At 36.8% G+C, this 23,442-nt stretch overlaps 1 protein-coding gene across 1 annotated transcript; it reads left to right on the forward strand.

Annotated features, from left to right (window-relative positions):
- The first annotated feature begins 987 nt into the window (after positions 1–987).
- LOC111148827 (transmembrane protease serine 11B-like protein) lies at positions 988–13,422 on the forward strand. Its single transcript, XM_022505648.1, has 10 exons — positions 988–1,016; positions 4,471–4,586; positions 5,983–6,101; positions 6,200–6,267; positions 9,155–9,315; positions 10,028–10,066; positions 10,590–10,764; positions 11,569–11,828; positions 12,303–12,445; positions 13,261–13,422. The coding sequence occupies exons 1-10, from the start codon at positions 988–990 to the stop codon at positions 13,420–13,422; spliced, it is 1,272 nt and encodes a 423-aa protein (XP_022361356.1).
- The last annotated feature ends 10,020 nt before the right edge of the window (positions 13,423–23,442 follow it).

A 23,442-nucleotide genomic window follows, 5' to 3' on the forward strand; every position in this document is an offset into this window, starting at 1 on the left:
AATGGACAAGAGAAGAAAAGGTACACTAGAAGTAGAAGTAAAGAATTCAATGCCATATTTTATCAATTTCAATTGTCTTCTTAGAGTAGTTCTCTAGGACAAAATGGAAAAATTCTCAGGAGAAAGTGGTGTTTTAGATCCTTGCCAAGGTGACATTAAGATTTCATGGACAGGAGTTTGTTGTTGTTTTTTGTTATTATTTTTTATGGCAAGATACAATAGATATTCTATATCCTCTTTTAGTAATCTCCCTTGTGTGGTTTCTCAAAAGAATTTATAGTATGGAGTACCAGAAATACTGGTTAAATAGTTGAGTGATTTTTCTCTGTGGGAAGTCTGTCATTTTTAAACAGATATTTAATCTGTGTAATGGTGTGTAAGATCTTTAGGTTATCAGTTAACGGTAGCTGCATCTGAGAGAAACATCTGAGCTGCTGACAAGCAATAATCAAAATGGAAAAAGAGGATAGGGAATGTAACTATAAAATTCTACAGCATTTTTGATGAAAGACAAATGAAAATTAGGAAGCTATTTCAGTCTTCTTTCAAGCCATAGTGTCTGGATGAATTCTATCTTATCTTACTTGATCACATTTTAATAGATTTAGATTTATTTCTGTTCTTCTAAGAATACCAGCCCTAAAACAAATTGTAAAGATAAAAGAAAAAACTTTGCCCAACTCTATATGAAGTCCTGTCCTGATCTAAAAATTTAAAAACAAAACTAGACAAAACAAGAAATATATCAGTATGTCCCCAGTTAAGAGACTTTTAAGAAAAGAAAAGTAATCAATGCCAATTTATGGGAGCAGAAAAGTAAGGAAAGGGTATGGAGCAAAGATTAGGGAACCAAGTGGACAACAAAGTCGTCTTGGTGGAGCTGAATGCCTAGAAGATGAAGTAAGTGCTTACCCATCCCTGAAAGGTGGACGTCTTAAATTTTTATACTTAAGAAACATATGTTGAAAATTTAAAGTCTTTTGAGTGATGTCAAACAATGAGACTGTGAAAATCAGGTAAGGCATGAAAAAATGGAGATAAATTAGTTGTAGTTAGAATGGAAACAAACGTTTGCCTCAGGAAGAGAAATGTCAATTTTGTACTCTATTTTATATAACAAGCACTGAATTTACTAATCCAGTTTCACAGCTTTGTTTGTTCCCTGTTTTGGGGTGACTCCTAAGTTAACCCCAACTATGGTGCCTCACTCAGTTAACTACCAGTGTGACCTCTCCATTTGTGTAATGGAAATTTAAAGGTCTCTTAAATTTCAGATATAAAATATTTAACATTTTTTCCCCGAGTTACCTCTCCTACACTTCATTTGACTTTTTTGTACTTCTCAAGATAAAATCTTATGTCATCTTTGACATATCCCTATCCTTTACCATGACAGCTAATTAATTACCACATTCTGACAAATATTCTACTGTAAATGTTCTCAAATTCATCACTTTGTTTCTTTTCTTACTACCACAATCCAGGATGCCATCACTCCATTCCCATTGATTATATTTGCCTCTGTGCTCATTGGTCCTCCTCTTTTATTTTTCTCCCTTCTTTAAACCATCATTACGCAGACTGCAGATTCATCTCCCTAAGCACTGCATATACTCATGTCAGTCATTTCCACCAGATAAAGTCAAAAACTCTTTTGATTAGCACTGAAGGCTTTCCATAATTTGTATCCCTCTGATCTATATATCCTTCATAACATAGTTGTCCTCAATAGCCCTTGGCTTCATTTATTCTCTGTTCAACAAACACTATGTATGATGTATTAGACCCCACAATATGGCCTAGGTATAAAACAGTAACAACATCAACAATAATTAATGACTTGGGCCAGACAATAGCATGGCCTCCATTAGAGGTGAAAAGATTGCCATGTAAAAATACAAAATACTCTCAGTGTAGATCGTATTAGGGTGAGCCATGGGAGACCTCAATAAGGAGAAGAGGACAGAGTTTAGTGATAAAGTCTGAGTGGGAGCTCACTGGGTAGACTTGAGGTGGACACTTTAGGCAGAAGAATCAGAGTATGCGTAAGGACATGGAGGTATGAAGGAGTTTGGTTGTCCATGGAAGTCTGAGTAGTATGAAATGGCTGGAATATAGATTAGAAGCAGGTTGGAGAATGAGATGAGATGACGGAGAGGTTGCCTTAAGAGGGGGTACAGTTTACCTACAGAAATGTGAGGAAAAAGGAGAAGTTTACAAACCTGATGATGGAGTTGTAAATATTCTCTTCTGACACCTTTAATTTTCTCAGTGGACCAGGTCAGCTCAGATTGAGGATGGGATAAAAGGTGCTGGAGGTTTAAGGAAAAAAGAAGTATGAAATAGTTTTCAAAGAGAGGAAAAAAAATCAACAGGGGATGTATTTTTTTAAAAAATCAGATACAAAAACTTGTTCTCCTGAAAGCATCAATCCAATTTATTTTTATCTGAGATCCAATACATCAAATAGATTCCTTTCCAATGCCCCTTCTTTCTTTTTTCTAAGATTTCATTTTTTTTAAAGATTTTATTTACTAATTTGACAGAGAGAGATCACAAGTAGGCAGAGAGGCAGGCAGAGAGAGAGAGAGGAAACAGGCTCCCTGCTAAGCAGAGAGCCCAATGCGGGGCTTGACCCCAGGACCCTGGGATCATGATCTGAGCCGAAGGCAGAGGCTTTAACCCACTGAGCCACCCAGGCGCCCCAGATTTCATTTTTTTAATTTGAGAGCGAACACACTAGAGAGACAGAGGGAGAGCATGCAAGTGTGAGCAGTGGGGAGGGACAGAGGAAGAGGGAGAAGCAGAAGCAGACTCCCACTGCAGAGCAGGGAGCCCAAAGCAGGGCTCCATCCCAGGACCCTGGGATCATGACCTGAAAGCAGATGGTTCACTGACTGAGCCACCCAGGCACCCCTTCAATGCCACTTCTAATCTGAATGCTCTGGTGATAGGCCTGGCTGGATTAAAGTTTTCCAATTTTGTTGTGAAGATAGCCTATAGTTTAGCAAAAATCTTCATCACTAAGTGTTAAACTGCAAATTCACAGACCCTTTCAGGAGTTTGAATTAACTAGATCTGAGGTAGGATACAATTTTCTGCATATTTAGTAAGCACTTCCAGGTTATTTTGATAAAGACTGTCCTCCAGTCACACTTGGAGGAGCCTCAATATTTAAGACAAAATATAAACACCTTTGTGTAACAACAGAGGAAGAGGATTTTCCAGGGAAACAGAAACAATAGGATACCTCTTTCTCTCTCTATTTCCTCTTAATCCTCCCCTCTCTATTTCTCTCCTTTTCTCTCTCATTGGATAGCTAGCTAGCTAGGCATATAAATATAGATATAGATATAAAACCATGGGATCTATGTATCTAAGATAGATTTTATTTAACAGAATTGCTTCACACAATTTTATGCTTGATAAAGCTGGAAACTCAGGCAGGATTTCTACTCCCAAGGCAGAATTTTTTTTCTTCTCATGAAAAGCTGAGTTTTAGCTCTTAAGTCCTTCAAATGATTGGTTGAAGCCCACCCACTTATATCTTAAAGTCAACTGATTATAAATGTTGATTATAGCTACAGAATACTTCACAGCAATATGTAGACTTGTGTTTGACTAAACAACTTGGCAATATAGCCTAGCCAAAGTTGACACTTAAAATTAGGCATTATACTGTCCAGTTTCATCTTTGGCCAATCCATGACACATAGGTTGCTGCAATAAAATTGAATTGCTGGCCATTCTTTAGGCACTGCTTGTTGTTTCCTCTTCCTAGACTATCTTCTCACGCCTCTTCATCTGGAAATTTACCCCAAATCCCTACTTCAATTTAAGCAATACCTATTTGTTGTCTAAATGAAACATGGTAAGAATACTTACTATAGGTTGAACACAACATGCTTTTCTACAAAATATCTCTTTGAACTACAGCCATAAATAAGCTAGTAAAAAAAATGGACACTGCTCTCACCCAATATAGTAATTCATATTTGTGTGTGTTCTTTGTACATAAGGGCATAGCAAATAAAATAGAATCATGATCATACTTCAAAAATTATGATAGGCTTTGGCATAAAGAACTTCTAAGACATTTCTGTTTTCCTCCCTCCTTCCTCCCTAACTTGGCAAGTTCTTCATTTATTGATACTAACCCTGTCTCTGGTGGGAGGGAACTAGACACATCATACTCCTGAAAAATAATTTCATAGCATGAATCCAGAGAGGTTCGATTTTAAACTTCTTTCCTTCTTTCTCTTCCTCCTCCTCCTTCCTTCCTTTCTTTCCTTTGTTTTCTTCCTTTCTTCCTTTCTTCATTTTCTTTATTTTCTTCATATACCTTTTGCTACTATGATGTCTAAACAGCTTCTGGGAGTGAGCAAGAGGAAAGAAATAAAGATTTGGAATGACTGTGATTTATTTCCGAATTTCTGATATACCTTTTATATTTTTATCCTTTACTTGCAGACCAGTCACAGCTTCCCGTCCATCTTTGCCAGTATGGATGATTGCCCTCATTGTGTTTGGAGTGTTGGCAATCCTGGGAATAACTTTTGGTCTCCTGGTTCATTTTCTGGCAGTAGGTTGGTAAAGAATACATTTTTATTTATTTCAGTTTGTTGTAAACTTTATTTCCATTTCTACCAAACACAAGATAATTGCAAACAGTAAATTATCTATCTTCCTTTAAAATGACCATCAATGACCCAAGATCCCAGAAACATGCATTTACCAAGCACTGTATTGCAGACATCTTTTGAATATACACAAGTAAAAGAATGTATACAATATACAGACATGAATGTACAGATAGATAATTGATAGTTAGGAAAATTAATCTACCAAGATGGTATTATATGACTTTATAATTAAAATATTAAGATAACGGAATCTAAATAAAGAACTAAAGGGTGCACTGTGAACTCTGAATTAAAAAGAAAGCTGAATAGTTTCAAGATGTATTTTTTTTTTACTACTTATGGTAAAGTCAAATAACCTACCATTGCAAAGTTTGGTCTCTATAGTAAAAGATCCATGACCCCCAGACAGACTAACTACAATTAACAATGTTGGTTCACAAATTATTGTTCATAAACAAACCATTTCCAGCATTTTCTTTAGAACTTTCTTCCTTTTCTATTACCTTTCTCAATATGAAATATTTTCACCACATTTATAATAGTAAGTCATATTTTATTTTAATTACGGAGCTTTAATTCTCTGCATTCAGATAGAAACTGTAGAGAAACAATTAACATTCTAATTTAAAATTATATCCTTATGTAATGATTATGTAATGATTGTATCCATATTGAGCCTGTCTCTTTCATCACAGTCTTCAGAAGCAATGATCATATTGCAAAATAGTATTAATATTGATTTAGTGCTTACTATATGCTAGGTGCTATATGACAGCTTAATATCTATCACATATTAGGGGCAAGACGTATCATATACCAAATGGCTTAGTGTCTATGAAAATTTGGGAAGGAAATATAATTGGTTAGGTGTGGACTCTGTAGTCAAATCAAATGTGATCCTTGTCTCTTAGTAGCTATATACTAGATAAGTTACTGGATATCTCTGAGACCACATTTCTCCTGAAAAAAAAAATATGTATACCTCATATGTGTTTTATAAAGTATCTTCCCATGGTACATAATAAATGATCACTATTTTTATTCATAGTCTGATGGTTATGGGACATAAATCTCACTTTTTTATATAGTCCTATCTGTCTCAATTAAGATACTACTCTTTTTTCTTACCTTTGTCTATATCTATATCTGCTGCATTATGGGTCCAATAAACACTTTTCACAATGCTCAGGATATCTAATCGACTGTGACAGAAGGATTCATGGGCTATATCAATGTCAAATACAAGCACAATATTTACTAGTTGGTATTACTAGGTAATCTATATTTGCATTCAAAATCCATTTCACTTAAATAATTCTTGGATCACTTTAACTTACAGAAAATACAACCTACTACTACCAAGGTAGATTTACAGTTTTGGATATTCCATATAACATAAATTATCAAAGAGAGACTTCACTGGAAAATAACTATCTTAGCAAAATTCTTGAAACTAAGGTAAATTAGTCTTTTCCTATATTTATTTCATTGTTAGTTCTCTAAAATATCAATATATTATTGGAATTTGATGTTTGGCTCTATGTTCTCTTTAACAGATGGTTGATGCATTTCAAAGTTCTAGTATTTACAGACAATATATCAATTCTCAAGTCATCACACTGGTGTAAGTAACTAATAATAGCAGTTAGAAAAGAGATCAACCCATTTGTAGACATGTATTTCAAGTACCTCTGTAAGAAGAATTTTGAAATATAATAGTCATTAGTCAATAAATTACTAATAAACACTATCACCCTAAGCTAAATGTCAGAATAATTGTTCAATATAAAACCAAAGCAAAGGGGGGCCCCTGGGTGCCTCAGTTGGTTAAGCGGTTGCCTTCAGCTCAGGTCATGATCCCAGAGTCCTGGGATTGAGCCCCACATTAGGCTCCCTGCTTGACGGGAAGCCTGCTTCTCCTTCTCCCTCTGCCTGCTCCTCTGCCTGCTGCTCTGCTTACTTGTGTTCTCTCTCCAACTCTCAAATAAATAAATAAAATCTTAATTAAAAAAAAACAAAGATTGGGCTCTCTATTTATTCATTAGATCTATTGAGAACTTATTATTCATTAAACCCCTCATAACTCGTTTCTTAAGTTTTTATGTCCAGCAAATAGCAGATGATCCCTTTGACCAATGTTTGATAGTCTAACATTTTAGCAGTAGTGTAAATACAGACCCTGTTTTCTCATGTCTTTTCACTTGCAAGTCAGCTAAATACCTTGTGGAACTACCCTAGAATTCTTACAGGGTAGAAAAGAGCATATCTACACCAAGATTTGATGACAAGGAGGTCCTTCTAGTCTATACATAAAACCCCCTTTATGGGGGTTTAGAGTACATGAGATAGCAGAGGAGCCCAAAAACAGGAATTAGTCAACCTGAGCCCAGCCTTTGTCACATAGCAGCCCCAGAGCCTTGGGTGAGTTACTATATCACTTTGATTCTCCTCATCGATCCATGGAATAGCACAGTCACTGCCTCTCATAAAACTAGACTCGGGATCAAAGAAGAAATGTATGGGAATATTTGCAAATAAACATATTTCCAATGAAGGCAATTTTTGCTTTTACCTTCATCAGTGGCACCAGACTATATGCCTGCCTTCTTCCTCTGCTCCTGGAACTCATGGGACTTCTGGACTTGCAGAACACATCAAGATCTCAGTTAGAGTTAACCTGGAGGGTTGATTTTAGTATTGGAAAGAGATGGAAGGCTAAAGTGGAAGGGCCCAGGTATCTTTCAGAGATCATCACGACCACTAGAGAGCTTCTGCTTTTCTTCCCATGCATGTAACTTTAGGTATCTATGGGAAGGACAACTCCAAAGGAAGTGATGGAGAGGCTGTAGGACAGAGGTTTTCACTTTGGTACACCCTCCTATGATAATCAAACCTGTACTGAGTGCTTCTTAGCACAAGTTACTGATTTATATGCCAAAACATTAGTCATCCGTCAGAGTCAAAGCATAATAGTGCCACTTCAGACACTGGCCTCAAAGCTGATTACAGGGGTGCTTGGGTGGCTCAGTGGGTTAAAGCCTCTGCCTTCGGCTCAGGTCATGATCCCAGAGTCCTGGGATCAAGCCCCACGTCGGGCTCTCTGCTCGGCAGAGAGTCTGCTTCCTCCTCTCTCTCTCTCTCTCTGCCTGCCTCTCTGCCTACTTGTGATCTTTGTCTGTCAAATAAATAAATAAAATCCTTAAAAAGAAAAATCTGCTTACAATTCCTACATGTCTGCTGGTCAACCTCTGAAGTTGCTCACCCCTTTCTGAATTCCAAACCAATCTTGCTTGAACACCAGAGTCAGGTTCATCTTCCTCAAGCATGGTTTTATTCAACAACTTCTCTTTACTGCTACCACTTGACTAGCCTTAAATGTCCTCTTCCATCTGAGCCCAATCTCTTAGACATTGTTGTCTCTGTGACTGGGCATAAAGAGACAGTACAGTTTAAAAATCCTGGGTTACAGAGTCAATTGTACTGAATCTGGTTTGATTCAGTAGTGTAATCTTAAGCATATTAGGTAGCCGCTTAGAGCTTCCATTTTTCCCTGTCTATAAAATGAAGATAATGACACCTATGTTGCAAGGTTGTTATGAAGTTTAAGTGTGATAATAAATGTGAAAATATAGCAGATGCCCAGTAGATGCTAATTAATTACTGCTCTCCAGTTAGTCGGGAGTAGTACTCTTCCTCTTCTCTGCCTGATGAAATTTTCTGTTTGATAACAAAATACTGAAACAATAATTTAAGGTCCAGTGTAAATGTCACTTCTTCCATGAAAATTTCTCTGATTCTTTAAGCAAAAAATGAGTTACCCTTTTATTGCAGATAAGATAAAATAAATATCATTGCTTCTGCCTAATTTATTGTAGTAATTTGTATACATGTCTTATCTCCTACAAATCTGGAAATTCCTGGAGGATAGGAACCATGTGTTAATCACCCTTGCAAGATCTACTAGTACCTATTCCAGTCACTTGGCTATAGCAAGTTGCTCAGTAAATGTTTGGTGAATACATGAATAAGTGAGCCCAGTTCTTATGTGGTACTTCTTTAAAAAAAAAAAAAAAAAAAAAAAAAAAGATTTATTTATTTATTTTAGAGAAAGGGAGTGAGAGTGTGAGAGAGAGAGCGATCATGAGTGGAAGGTGCAGACGAGAGGGAGGGAGAGTCCCAAGCAGACTCCTCACTAAGCACAAAGCCTGATTCAGGGCTCAATCCCTCTTCTGTGATACTTCTACCCTATGCTCAAGCCTTTCCTATTTTTCAGATTTATAGAACTACTTGTCCTCTAAGATGAATACTAGAGCTGCATGCTTACTGTCACCAAATAAGTGTAGGCAGATGGATGATCCTGCGTTTAACCAAAAGTGAAGTTACTACACAAACCCATAAAAAAGCAGAAGAACTAAAAATATAAAACAACGGGGAATGAGGAAGGAAATGCTATTTTTAAACAATATATGAGATATGTTTATCTCGTTGAAACATATTTATCTTGTTTCTAGTCCTCATAACAACAGTGTCACTGCACATATATGGCTAGTATTCAAGGCTTCCAGATCAATGAAGGAAAACACAAGAAGAAGAATTGAAAGCATCTTACGTCAGATGCTGAGGAACCATTCAGGCTCTCTGACTACAGATCCTAATTCTCTTAGGCTCATGGGTAAGCTTATGAATTAAATAGGAGCAGTGTTACTCTCATCTTTTTATTTCTAACATACATCACAAGTACCATGCACAAAGCTGATACTCAATTTTTTCAATAACTATGTCATTATTTTATATCAGAGCAATACTTTGTGTTCTTTATTATTGAGAACATAATATTCAAATCATAATAATAGCATAACTTAAAGCAGTTCTGGGAGGAAAACTGCTTCTCATTATAAAGCAGATAGTAAAGCTCTGAACAGTCCTTAAAAGTAATGGTGTGTCTTGTGTATTTTTTCATGATCTCCTATAACATTCAAAAATAGCATACAATCTGCCATTATAAGACAGGTCACTTTTAAAAATTATTTTTGTGCACTGACAGAAATCAGATTCACTTGCCGGTCTTCCTGTTCCACCGAGAAAAGTTACCAGAAATTTTCCACCTTACTTGATAAAGAATACAGTTCCAATTAAATAAAAAAGAAGTCTCTCATGTGGAACTATGAAGGTGGTATTTCCATATCATACATTCACATAAAGTAGAAGAACAATTCAAATAAACCCATACTCTCTCTTTTCTACTGACATTTTATCCTGAGATTCAAAATTATTTTCTGGACCCCTCCTGCTCTGCTGAACTAAGCATCTTACTTCATCGGCCCTAGGGTCAATGGATTAATGTTGGGTATTATATTTACCATGAGCTTTTTGTTTTATTTCAGAAATCAGTAAGGTTGATGCTGAAAAGATTATCAACAACCGTAAGTTCAGATACTTTTCTTAATTAAATGTGTGAGATGATCTAAGACATAACAGTCAAGACTTGTTACTGTTAACTAGGCACAATTCTAATCAGGTGCTTTACATACAAATCATTTAATCCTCACATCGATCCCAAAGGTAGATATTATTATTATCATCCCATTTGAGGATGGGGAAACTGAAGCACAAAGAAGTGAAACAATCTGCCCAAGGTCATCCAGCTTGTGAATGATATGGTCAGAATTCAGATCAGGGTGGCAGAGCCCATGGACTTAACTGTGACTTTATCTGCCTTCCACAGCTTTCATATTCTGCAAGTGCTGAAGAATCTTGGAGATCCTATGCTGGGTATAGAGGTGATCCAAGGGCTGCTAGTGATTCTTGTGCAAATTATAACCTATCCTCTTCAGTGCAAGATATTGTCAGATAGAACCATACAAGAATAATTCAGTTTACTCTCTGCTTTATAATCAAATAAACATTATCTTCCTACTCTCAATGGAACAAAACTGACTCTGACAGGCTGTGGGACACGAGCAAGGATGTCAGCTACGTATGATAGAATCAGGGGAGGTTCCAACGCTGAGAGAGGAGAATGGCCATGGCAAGCAACTCTCAAAAAAAATGGCCAACACCACTGCGGGGCATCTTTGATCAGTGAAAGATACTTGGTGACTGCAGCTCACTGCTTTCAAAAGTAAGTTCTTCATGTTGCCCGAGGATAGGGAGACCAAAGACCCTGGAACAGTTGCGGTTCTTACCTGTTTTCCCAGCTTCATTATCAGTAGCACTCTCATTTCAAGTGTCCTGGCTTGGAAGACAGTTTATATAGGAAGCCAATCTAAGATTTTTCTGCATTACCTATAAAAATGCAAAGAGTCATTCATTCTTGATACTACATTTTTTTTCTCATGTGATTCTTATCTCTCATCACTTTATACTCTAGACATCCCTAACGACTCATCGTTGCTAAAACACATCATCTTATGTCATACCTCCCTCCCCTTCTGCACATGCCTATCCCCTTCTCCTGATCTTTTAGGCAACTGTGACTCAGCTCTGTAGTCTTACCCAAAATGCTACTTTTCCCTAAGAAATCTCTTCCCTAGAGCATGCAGATTTAAGTCCACCTGTTTTGTTGTCCCACTAATTAGATACAAAGCACTAAGCAATTATAAATGTCTGTGTTTATGCCCATATTTCATTTTATGCCCATTTCTTGAAGGTATGACTATTAATTTTTATTTCTATAGTCCCATTACTTTACATAGCATATGGTATAGGGACTCAAACAAGATTTTTAAATGAATTTTTGAAATTGGACTATCACTGTTAATGAGCTACACAGCAAAGAAATATTAATGTAATGAAAAGAATACAGTAGATGCAGGCTTTATTTCTATCTTTTTTTAATTTAATTTAATTTTTTTTTAGTGTTCCAAAATTCATTGTTTATGTTATTTTGAGATAAATACAAAATACACAATTTTTCTTTCTTTAGGACAAACAATCCAAAAAACTATACTGTCAGCTTTGGCACCAGAGTAAATCCCCCCTATATGCAACGTTATGTTCAACAAATTATTGTTCATGAAGACTACATCCAAGGTGAACATCATAATGATATTGCAGTTATACAGCTCACTACAAAAGTCTTGTTTCAGAACGATGTACATCGAGTTTGCCTTCCTGAAGCCACACAGGTTTTTCCACCAGGTGAAGGAGTTGTTGTTACAGGATGGGGAGCACTTTCATATAATGGTAAGTTCAGTGAAGGCTTACCATAGTGTTTGAATACAAAAGCATCAAGAAAAAGGGTGACCAAGGTACAGAGTGAAAGGCATCAATTACTTCAGGATTCCAAGTTCTCCCAGGCCATGTCTCAGGAAATAATGCTTATGAAGTTATGGCTTCTCAAATTGCCTTGGTTTGGAAACATCTGTGGAGACCAACTGGTTGTAGAAACTCCCCAACCTGGAGTAACTAACTGAGAAAGTTCTGGTTTAGACATACAAGATGAGAGAAAAGGACATGGAAAAACAGCATTTAAAAGACTTCAAACTATTCTTTGAAAGTTTCTATTTCATTGATTCGGATGAGGGAACTGAGTGGGCTTTTTAAACTTAAGAATAGGCAAGAGTCAAATGTAGGTTTTATGCACAGAGGACATAACAAGCTTTCCACCCTGCTCTGTTTCAGAGCAGCTCTTTTACTGGTGATGTTTACTCCCTTTAGGTAAATACCCAGAGGTACTTCAGAAGGCACCTGTGAAGATCATTGACACAAACACTTGTAATTCTAGGGAAGGATATGATGGTTTGGTATCTGACACAATGCTATGTGCTGGGTACTTGGAAGGAAATATAGATGCCTGCCAGGTAAGTCTGGACACTAGTCATACTGACCATAGAGTGTATAAATAATTGCTGTTATTTTATGAAAATTATCAATATGGAGACAATTGTATGCTTCCATTAATTTGTCCTTTGACAATTCTATTAAACCCCCTCTAGTTTTGGTGCTAAAGTAATTTTCCACTACATGCAACGTATGTTTGTTAGTGTTTAACAAATACTTAAGTTGGAATTACTCTGACCAAGCATGGACTGAGTCTTCTACAAACACTTCATTTAATCCTCATCACAACCTTGTGATGTAGATACTACCATTACCATTTTACAGATGAGAAAGCTGAGACACAAGAAGGTAAACAGATCTGCACAAGAGCACATAGCAAGTGAGTGGAAAAGCTGGCACACAAGGTCTTCTAGCATCACAGTCCATAATCTTAACCATATTTCAGTAAAGGATTAGTCTCCAAGGATTTTCAACTACTTCCAGCCCATATCTCTTACCTTCTTGGCCTCTCCATGGCCAGGGTTTTGGCTACTTTTCTCAGATAAAAAGCCCTGTTCTCCAAGTACATCTATAATATTTGTCTCCCAAAGGCTTTCTTATAGAATTAGACCTTATAACTTATCAGTTCATGCCTTCAAGATTCAAGTTAACACCAAAGAGCCCCAGAGAATATACTCCAGCCACAGATGGGGTAAAGGGTGATGCAGGGATTTACACCATACATTTTCCTACGGTCTGTATGAAGCATGAATCACAAATTTCATCTGGGTTTATAACTTAGTAAAGTATCTGGAAGTTAATTCTCATAATGATCACTGTTCTTTGTTTTATTTAGGGCGACTCTGGAGGACCACTAGTTCATCCCAATTCTCGAAATATTTGGTACCTTGTTGGAATCGTGAGCTGGGGAGAAGAATGTGGTGAAGTCAATAAGCCAGGTGTCTATATGCGAGTGACTGCCTACCGCAACTGGATTGCCTCCAAGACTGGTATCTAAGAGAAAAGCATCTTGTAGCAACTCTCTGAAGTCACTCTTGCCTAAGGTTACTCCCAACTTTACTTAGCATGCATTTTAAATTCGTGTGTACAATGGCTGTTTTGAAAGAATTGTGGTCCTGAGGGAATATTTATGAACTTGAATTTTAAGCAGTCTTACAAAGTAAATCTCAAGTTTAGTCAAGAAGACCTGAGCAAAGAAAGTGCTCCTATCAAAAAAGGACAATTACTATTTCTCTCTTGCATGAACCCACGTCATGACTTGACGTGGCATAAAGCTATTGGTTTGAGTAACGCAGACTTTCTGGAATTATGAAAATATGTCCCTTTTCATTGCAAGTTATCTGGCAGCACTGTGAGACTGGAACCAACACTTTCTGAGGGGTGGGTTGAAACATGCTCTATCTGCCTTCATGTCATAGCATTTGAGGAAGGAGGCTGGTTGTAAACTAACGCTGACCAGAATCACGCATTGAATTCAAGTCTCTTATTTGTATGGGGAGCTTGATTGACTCTTGAAATCACTGTGAAACAATCTCACCATCAGCAAAACTCTGCAAAACACATTTTAGACCTCCAGAGACCAGGTACAGTAGTTCTTCAGTGTTGATACAGGTTTTTGTGGAAATTCTTCTTTTGTAACACATATAAAAAGAAGTAGCTATGAACCATGAAAATGTATAATGTATTTTAATTAAAACAAACTTGAAAGCAGACTGTCTTTGTACAATGACAAGTGTTTTTTTGTGCGTGTGTGGTTTTCTTGTTTTATTTTTTGCTCTTCCCCCCCCCCCCTCTTTTTCTGTTATTGTTTCCACTTGGTCTATGGGTTGAGAGACGGCTGGAAGGTAGTTGGAAATTTACCTTCAGGCTGGAGGGAGAGGCTCAGGCAGGCCAGTGGGGATGCAGCATGTGGGTCCCTTATAAATAGATGCAGACGGCTCCCAGTCATGCCTGAGGATGAGGCCAGTCCAGCCAGGGTTGAGGCCTGCCAGGTTGAGATGTTTGGTCAGGTGGTTGCTGGTCTTTTGGATGAGGAGTAGCAATGCAAAGGCAGCCGTTTTCTATAAAATTTTATTGACCATTTTTAGAAAATCAAGTACTGCCAATTAGCATCACATCCACTCATACACTATTTAAAAATAGATAAATTTGTGGATTTTTTTAAAATAATAGAGTCATATAGCTAAATCTGCTATGCTAGCTTTACCAAGTCCATATCCTAGATCTTAGATTATATTGGTGGTTCTCAAACTCTGAGCTCTTGGGGTCCCTTTACGTTCTTCAAAATTACTGAGACGCTCAAAGAATTTTTGTTTCTATATAGCCTATATCTATTGATATTTATCATACTAAGAATTAAACTGAAAACCATTCAAAGTATTTAATCCACTAAAAATAGCAGTATTAAACTCATTACATGTTAACATAAATCACAGAAGTTTTATTTAAAAATAGTGATATTCTCCAATAGAAAAAAAATGAGAAATATGGCATTATCTTTAATATCTGGCTTAATAGAAGGTGGCTGGTTTTTCATCTCTGCTTCTTCATTCAATCTGTTTTGTTGTTGTTGTTGTTGAAGTATATGAAAAAAATCTAGCATTACACAGGTATGTAGTTGAAAACGGGAAGAGAATGTTAATAGTGTTTTCAAGTATTCGCAAATATTCTTGTATGAAAATGATGAGGGAACAGAAGGCAAACTGAGGACAAACAGGAGCTGACACCCCCCCCCCACCTCCACTCCTGGCTGCCCTAAAGGAAAAACAAATAGTTAACTTATGGAGATCACAATCCTGCAAGACATGATTCTCCCTCAGTTTTACAAATGTTTTAGCAATTTACAAGAACAAAGCATTTCTATCAATGGCCAAGCTTCCAGATGGGAATGTATATTCAATTAAAGGTCCTTATAATCTGCAGCCCATTGACAGATACTTGAAATGGGGGGTGGGGGGATGTAATGTTCCTCCAGGAACTTCCCAACTATCTTCATGTTTAATGCCTTGTTAGAGGGAAAAACAACCTTAACTTAACAGTGGCAAGGCTTATGCATACTTCTCTTTTGGTCATTCAGAATATTACAAAGACACACTCAGCCTCAAGATTTCATAATTTTTAATGTTTCTTCCAGGGAATTCTTAATGCAATTCTAATGTAATTCTTAATGTTTCATCCAGGGAATGCTTAAATAAGTTAGATTTTTTTCCCCTCTGTGAATGTGTGGCAGTGAAGAATGCGGGGATAGGATGACTCCTGGTAGAGCCCGATGCCAACACCTTGATTTACTAAGGTGTCAGCAGTTTTAACCACTATTGCTTTGAACCACTGGTTTGGTTTCACAGACCTCTTGAACGGATCTCAGACACCAGCTGGGGTATGCAGACCAAACTTTTGAAACCACTGAGCCATGCTAATTTTTCTAAAGAGAAGTATCTATAACAACCACAAAATAACTTTGTCCATCCATAAATAACCAGGAATCATTCATCTACATAGGCACAAAAGAAGCATGTTGAAGAGGCAGCTAACTAGGAAGCGGATGGGGGCAATTGAGCTGAGATGAGCCATGTAAAGATGAACAGGAAGAAATCAAAAAAGACTTCCCACTGAAGGGGTGGAGGTACTTGGGTAGGGCACCGAAAGCAGAGAAACACACTCTCAAATCCCGTGACTGAATACAGCATCATTTATTAGGATAGTCCAGATCATATTGTTGTAACACACACCTAAATCTCCATAGCTTAATGCGCCACAATTTATTTCTCGGTCTTAGACTATTGTCAGTAGGATGACTCATCAAGGCAGCTGGATCAGCAGTTCAGGCTGCTTTTATCTGGGCTATGCCATGTGAACACGTAGCCTCCACAATCTCCATGGCAGAGAAAAAGAAAGCTGCTAACAGATCTACTAGCGGAACTGAAAATATATTCACTAAGGGTCTTAGATGATTAGACGAAACTCAAATGGCCCCTTAAACTTGAAGGGGTCTGAGAAATGGGAGAGAGCACTTGGATATTGGGAGAGGCATAAATTAAATTGGCCTAACCTAGTTCTGTAAAACAGACCCCTGGCACTAATTTCTGCTACTACAAAGAATGGAAAGTTTCTATAAACAGTAAAGTGCTCTGTTAATCAGCCCAAATTATTAATAGCCGAATGAATGATTGCCGAATGATGACTAGTAGACAGGTTCATACTGAAGTTTCAGGTCAAAAAGAAGTAGAAATAGAGCTGGAGGGCTTAGATAGTCAGCAAGAGATTCTTTACAGAATAATGATCAAAAGTTCAGTCTCATATTGGAAAGCTAAATTTTTTCCTTAAATGGGTAGAAGAAGGAAAAGAAAACAGGTATATGCATTTGCTTTCCACAGATGTGTTATTAAAATTTGTGTTAATCCAATTTTATAAGCTGAATTAGATTTTAAATTCTGTAAAATAGCCTGGTATTTAAGTAAGTATATTATTTTGAATTATTTTTCTATATAGTATCCCAAATATATTTGCTTAAGGAATGAATAAGCTTTCAAAATTTTACCTCTGAAACCTGGGCTTATTAGAAAAGAACACCTATGTTCTATCACTTCTCCCAGCAGAGGGCACTACAACCCAAGTACCCCGCTTCACATAGTTTCCATATATGTCAAACTTTCATACTTACTTGATACCTTTCATAAATGGACAAAGTATAGTCCCATGAGGAGGCAGGAGAAGACAAAGTAAAAACTTCCCTTCCAGTCCTTTTTTCTGGTAATCAAAAAATACAAATAGAGATGATTTGTGCATGTTCTTATCAATTTGTACCACGCATCAAAAAATGAAGACAGCTAACAGTCCAGAGGGCACAATTTTTACGCATCTAGAAGAGGTTAAATGTGATTTGGGGAAGAGCACAGATTAAGTTCCATTTTAAAGGAAGGTGTCAAGAACATACTTGCAAATGACAATATCAAGTTTCATGATAAATAAAGATATACATATCTACAAATGGATTCTGCTCTAAAAACCACATAATCTAGTGGAGGGAAAGTGTCAATACACAGCAAATTCAAATACATGACAGCAGTTATAATTTCCAGGTTTAGACCTAGAGACTGTTTCAAATCTCCAGTTGCCTCTTTGACCACTCCAAACAATTTAAGGCCCCATAAACTTAACATCAGCACACTTCATCATCTGACTCACATATGTGTTCCCCTTTCTCTCCCCATTCATTATTCAATGGCATTACCGTTCCTCTATATTATGTCATATTCGCCAGGTTTAAAGTGGAACAGCACACTGAACGCAGTACAGGCACACTGGAGAAATGGTTTAAAGCGTGGACACGGCAATCATTAGACCTGCATTGGATTTCTGTCCCTGCCACTGCCCAGCTGTATGAACTTTGCCAGGTTTCTTAAATTTCCCAGGCCCTCATGTCTTTGTCTACAAAGTAGAAATGATAATAGTACCAAGTCTTGTACATAACATAACGAATATAAGACATTTAACGTAGCACCTAGCATGTAGTAAGCCACCTTCCCCCCACAAAGAGTGGTGATCTATTGTTACAGAAGCTAGGCCTTGGTGGTCCTCTGTCTCCTTTTTTGACTAAAAGTTCCCATAGAGACAAGAACTCTGTTGTATTCACTACTATCACTCCAGCATCTAGAACAGTATCTCTATATGGTGGGCTTTAGGTAAATATTTGCTGAATAAATAAACACATCTACAAAGTACTGGTTTCAAGCACATACCACAAGGCAAATTAATTGATTATGTTATAAGCATTCATTTTTGTAAATAACTCAAATTAAAATACCATCAGAAGACCCTTCACTTCCTCTTTAGAGTTAGCATTAGCTCTTTGCCTGAAATGAGAATTTCTTATTAATATAAGAGTTGCCACAGAAGAATTGTCCCAAATTATGAAACACATAAGAGGGAAATAAGTCTCTGTTCTAGAAGCATGCAGCTTAAACATGTGAAAGAACCCTACTTTTGAGAAATAAGTACACAGCATAGCTATTTGTTTCAGTGCTCAAATGATATAGACATTAATCAGAGCCTCTTCTAACCCAAGACAGGTTAAACCTCTAACACGTTATCTAAAATTAGGTAATATGTATTGTCACTTGGAAGCTGAGTCACCCAAGTGACAATACATTTTGAACTCCTGCAACCTCAGTCATCATAAGACAATGAATACATGTCGTAAGATTGCTTAAATGCTCAGTACAGAAAGAAACAAGATCTGTGTTTATGTATATAGCAAGCAGGTTATCAAAAGATATACTATTTGATGAGAAATTTGGTATGACCCAAAGTATTCAATATATAGTATTATGTCAGGAGATATCTGAGTTTTTAATATGTGTTATATTACTTGATGCCCTGTCATATTTTTTGGGGTTCCCTGACCTTTATTCTGACATTGCACACACACATCAGTTAGATTATCACAAATTATAGGGGAAAAGTTGACAGCTCGCCTAAAGTATTTTGTGTGTCTGAACTTCCTTCTCCCAAGAGTTTGATAGGGTCCACTTCATTTTCTTCCTATAACAGGAATGGAAATAGGGGTCATACTGTTCTCCTTTCTTCTCTCATGACTGGCTGTTATTCTTTACACGTATTAGCAGATTTTCTCTGGATATTGACCATGAATGAATAATATGATTAATATAAATTATAATAGTAAGCAAACAAACAATTACATATGGGACAACCTATTTATCCATATACTGACCTATTGCTACATCAGAACTATTTCTGATTTGTCTATCTCTAAAAAATCTTAAACTCTACCTCTTGCAAATCAAGTAAGATATTTTCAGTGCTAATGACCTCAGTAGATACATATATAACTCCCTTCCACCCACCATGCCTATGAAATGCAGAAGTCAGAATCAGGAAATTTGTCACAGTTCCATTACTACCTGGAGCCCAGTAAATATGATTTTCTTTTTTTTTTTTTAAGATTTTAAAAGATTTAAAAGATTTTATTTATTTATTTGATGGACAGAGATCACAAGTAGGCAGAGAGGCAGGCAGAGAGAGAGGAAGGGAAGCAGGCTCCCCGCTGAGCAGAGAGCACTATGCGGGCTCAATCCCAGGACCCTGGGATCATGATGAGCCAAAGGCAGAGGCTTTAACCCACTGCACCACCCAGGTGCCCCAGTAAATATGATTTTTCTTTTCTGTTCCTCTTTGGCCTCTCAATCAAATAACTATAACCAAGTCCACAAAGATTCTGTTTTTACAGTTTAAAGCCTTTGATGATCTTCTTTAATATGGTGATGAGGATTTGACTTCAGGAAGAAAGTCTAATGGTAGAGGATCTTAGGATCACCAACTATCCAATGAGAAAAATTGTATTCCAATTCCAATTCTGTTAGTTATATTGTGGCTTGAGAAATTTACTCAATCTCCCTGATCTTAGTTTTCTTTCCAGATTAATGGGAATAATAGTGTATACTTCACAGCATTGTTAGGATTAAGGAAAAAAAGTACTGAAAATGCTCAGGACAGCAACAGGAAATCAGCAAATCTTGGTTAAATTAGGAACTGCTCTGGAAATATATTTTGTCACATCCTTATTTCCTCAAATATTTACTCACATGCAAATATGTATGCCAGTGTTTTCTACCAGTTACATGACACAGTTGTTTGGATTCTTTTTTAAAGTTTTTATTTTACTTTCAGTTAGTTAACTGATAGTGTCGTTATTAGTTTCAGATGTATGATATTGTAATTCAACAATTCCATACATCACCTGGTGCTCATCACAACACGTGCCTTCCTTAATCCCAACATCTAATTAACCCATCCCATTCCCCTCCTCAAGTCTGGTAATCACCAATTTGTTCTCTATAATTAAGAGTCTGTTTCTTGATTTGTCTCTCTCTGTTCCCCCTTTCTCATTTGTTTAGTCTCTTACATTCCATACATGAGTGAAATCATGGTATTTTTCTTTCTCTGACTGAGTTATTTCACTTAGCATTATACGGTCTAGCTCCATCCATGTCATTGCAAATGGCAAGATTTCATTCTTTTCTATGGCTGAATAATATTCCATTGTATATACATCACATCTTTATCTATTCATCAATCGATAGACACATGGCCTGCTTCCATGTTTTGGATATTGTAAAAAAGCTGCTATAAACATAGGGGTGCATGTATCCCTTTGAACTAGTGTTTTTTTTATTCTTTGGATAATACCCAGTAGTGTGATTACTGGATCCTAGGGTAGTTCTATTTTTTATTCTTTTTTAATTCTTATTTTTATTTTTAATTTGTATTTAAATCCCCATTAGTTAATATATAGTGTAGTATTTGTTTCAGGTGTACCATATAGTGATTCAACAATTCCATACATCACCTGGCGCTCATCACACATTTCACCCATCCCCCTACTCACCTCCCCTACGGTGACCATCAGTTTGTTCTCCACAGTTAAGAGTCTGTTTCCTGGTTTGCCTGACTCTCTTTTTCTCTTTGCTCCTCTGTTTTGTTTCTTAAATTCTACATCCAAGTGTAATCATATGGTATTTGTCTTTCTCTGACTGACATTTCACCTAGCATAATACTCTCTGGCTCTATCCATGTTGTTGCAAATGGCAAGATTTCATCCCTTTTATAGCTGAGTAGTATTCCATTGAGTACATAAACTACCTCTCCATCATCCATTCGTCAGTCAATAGACATTTGGGCTCTTTCCATAATTTAGCTATTGTAGATAATGCTGCCATAAATATGGGGTGCATTTATCCCTTTGAATCTGTATTTTGTGTTCTTTGAGTAAATACCGAGTAATGTAATTGCTGAGTGTTAGAGTAGTACTATTTTTAACTTTTTGAGGAAACGCCATACTGTTTTCCAGCCTGGCTGTACCGCTTTGCATTCCCACCAACAGTTTAAGAGCGTTCCCTTGAATTAGGAGAATAAAAAAAAATGAGGATGTTTCTCCACATCCTTGCCAACACCTGTTATTTCTTATGTTGTGAGTTTTAGCCATTCTGACAGGTGTGAGGGAATATCGCACTGTAATTTTGACTTGTAGTTCCTGATGACCGGTGATGTTGAGCATCTTTTCATGTGTCTATTAGCCACCTGTATGTCTTCTTTCAAAAAATGTCTATCCACATCTTCTGCTCATTTTTTAACTTAGATTATTCATTTTGGGGGTGTTGAGTTTTATAAGTTCTTTAATATTTTGACATCCTTAAGTTTTACTGAAATATTCTATAGATGAGAACTTATAAAAGCACTTTATCTTGCTTTCAATTTTTTAGGTTCTCCAAATGAAGATTTATGCCCTCAGTTCTTAGAAATTCTTGACGATTATTTCTTCTAATCTTGTCTCACTCTATTATATCCTTAGAAGCTCCTACGGAATACGTTTTTCATCTTATTTTTGTTGTTACAGATATTTTAGGTAATACTCTTTGCCATTTTTAAATAAGAAATTCTTGAACACAGAATTTTGACTACCATTGCTAAATGAGTCTATTTGTTCTAGATGTTTATCGCTAGCAGCAATACCTAGAGATGTTCCTTAACTATAGACACTTAAAAGGTAACAAAAATATTAAAGGAGATTAAAAATATAATTATAAAAATATTTTTCAAATATATAATGTACTATATGTATCTTATTGAAAGTTACCTGCTTATAGGCTGAACATACAAGTAAGCAATGGGCAGATTTTTTATTTATTTATTTATTTATTTATTTATTTGACAGAGATCACAAGTAGGCAGAGAGGCAGGCAGAGAGAGAGAGAGGAAGGGAAGCAGGATCCCTGCTGAGGAAAGAGCCCGACGCGGGGCTCGATCCCAGGACCCTGGGATCATGACCTGAGCCGAAGGCAGCGGCTTAACCCACTGAGCCACCCAGGCGCCCCCAATGGGCAGATTATATACAACTCTGACCCATTACCTTCAGCAACCAGCCCAGAAAGCTAACTCACTATCTGCAATGACCAGTCCAAGAGGCCAAATAAGCAATTAGCCCCAGATGACCAGGACTTGATTAATAATATGATTAATAGCTGAGAACTTCTTTAATATTTTCCTCTACTTTCAACATAGGACCAATCACAGAAAACTAAATATGCACCCTTATCCAATCAAATAGGCTGCCTTACTTTTAATTTAACCTTTCTACAGTTTCTCCCTGCTCTGCCTGTCCTTGAGCCAACCAAACACAAATAAATGTTAATTTCTGACTCCCTTCTTATAGAAACTCTGAATAAATAGCCTTTACTTGTTCTCACTTGGCTTGTCTGTGTGTGTGTGTATTTCTAGAAATAGTGAGTGTGTGTGTGTGTGTGTGTATATATATATATATATATATATATATATATGTATATATATATATATATTTTATTGGTGTTATGTATGTGGTTCCAGCATTAATTTCTAGCACTTTATTATCAAAGAACTGGCCATTAAGTACAGCTAGTGAAGATATCTCAGAAATTAGATATTATGTATACTGTTTATGTACAAAGTCCTCATGAAGGAGTACTTGATTCATTTGTTACTTCAACAATATTTACAACTATGTGCCAAGCACTGTTGTAAGCATTAAAGGGGCAATGATGTGTGTTTTCACTCATATGTATGGATATATGCATACATATATGTATGTGATATATATGTAGACAGAGACAGAGATAACAAGGTATAAATGCTAAGAAAAACAAGTAATGAGAGGTTGAGGATAGAGAGTGATGGAGCTACTATTTTAGAGAACATGGTCAGAGAAGCGCCTTTGATGAGGTGACATTTGAGTGGAGATGTGAAAGAAATGAAGGAGTGAGACTTGTAAGCATCTCCAGGAAAAGTTTCAAAGGGGAGAGTATAGAAACTGCAAAGGCTGCAGACAGCATGGCTGGAACTGAGTGAAAATTAGGTTGGAAAGAACAGAGTAGTAGGGCACGATCAAATATGGTTTTGTATGCCAAGATAAAACAATGTTATTCTAACTGTGCTAAAAAGGCATTTGAGGGGTTAATGCAAGGCAGCA

The sequence above is a fragment of the Enhydra lutris genome, unplaced genomic scaffold (assembly GCF_002288905.1).
Source record: "Enhydra lutris kenyoni isolate GAN:26980312 unplaced genomic scaffold, ASM228890v2 scaffoldscaffold21, whole genome shotgun sequence".
Classification (NCBI taxonomy): Eukaryota; Metazoa; Chordata; class Mammalia; order Carnivora; family Mustelidae; genus Enhydra; species Enhydra lutris.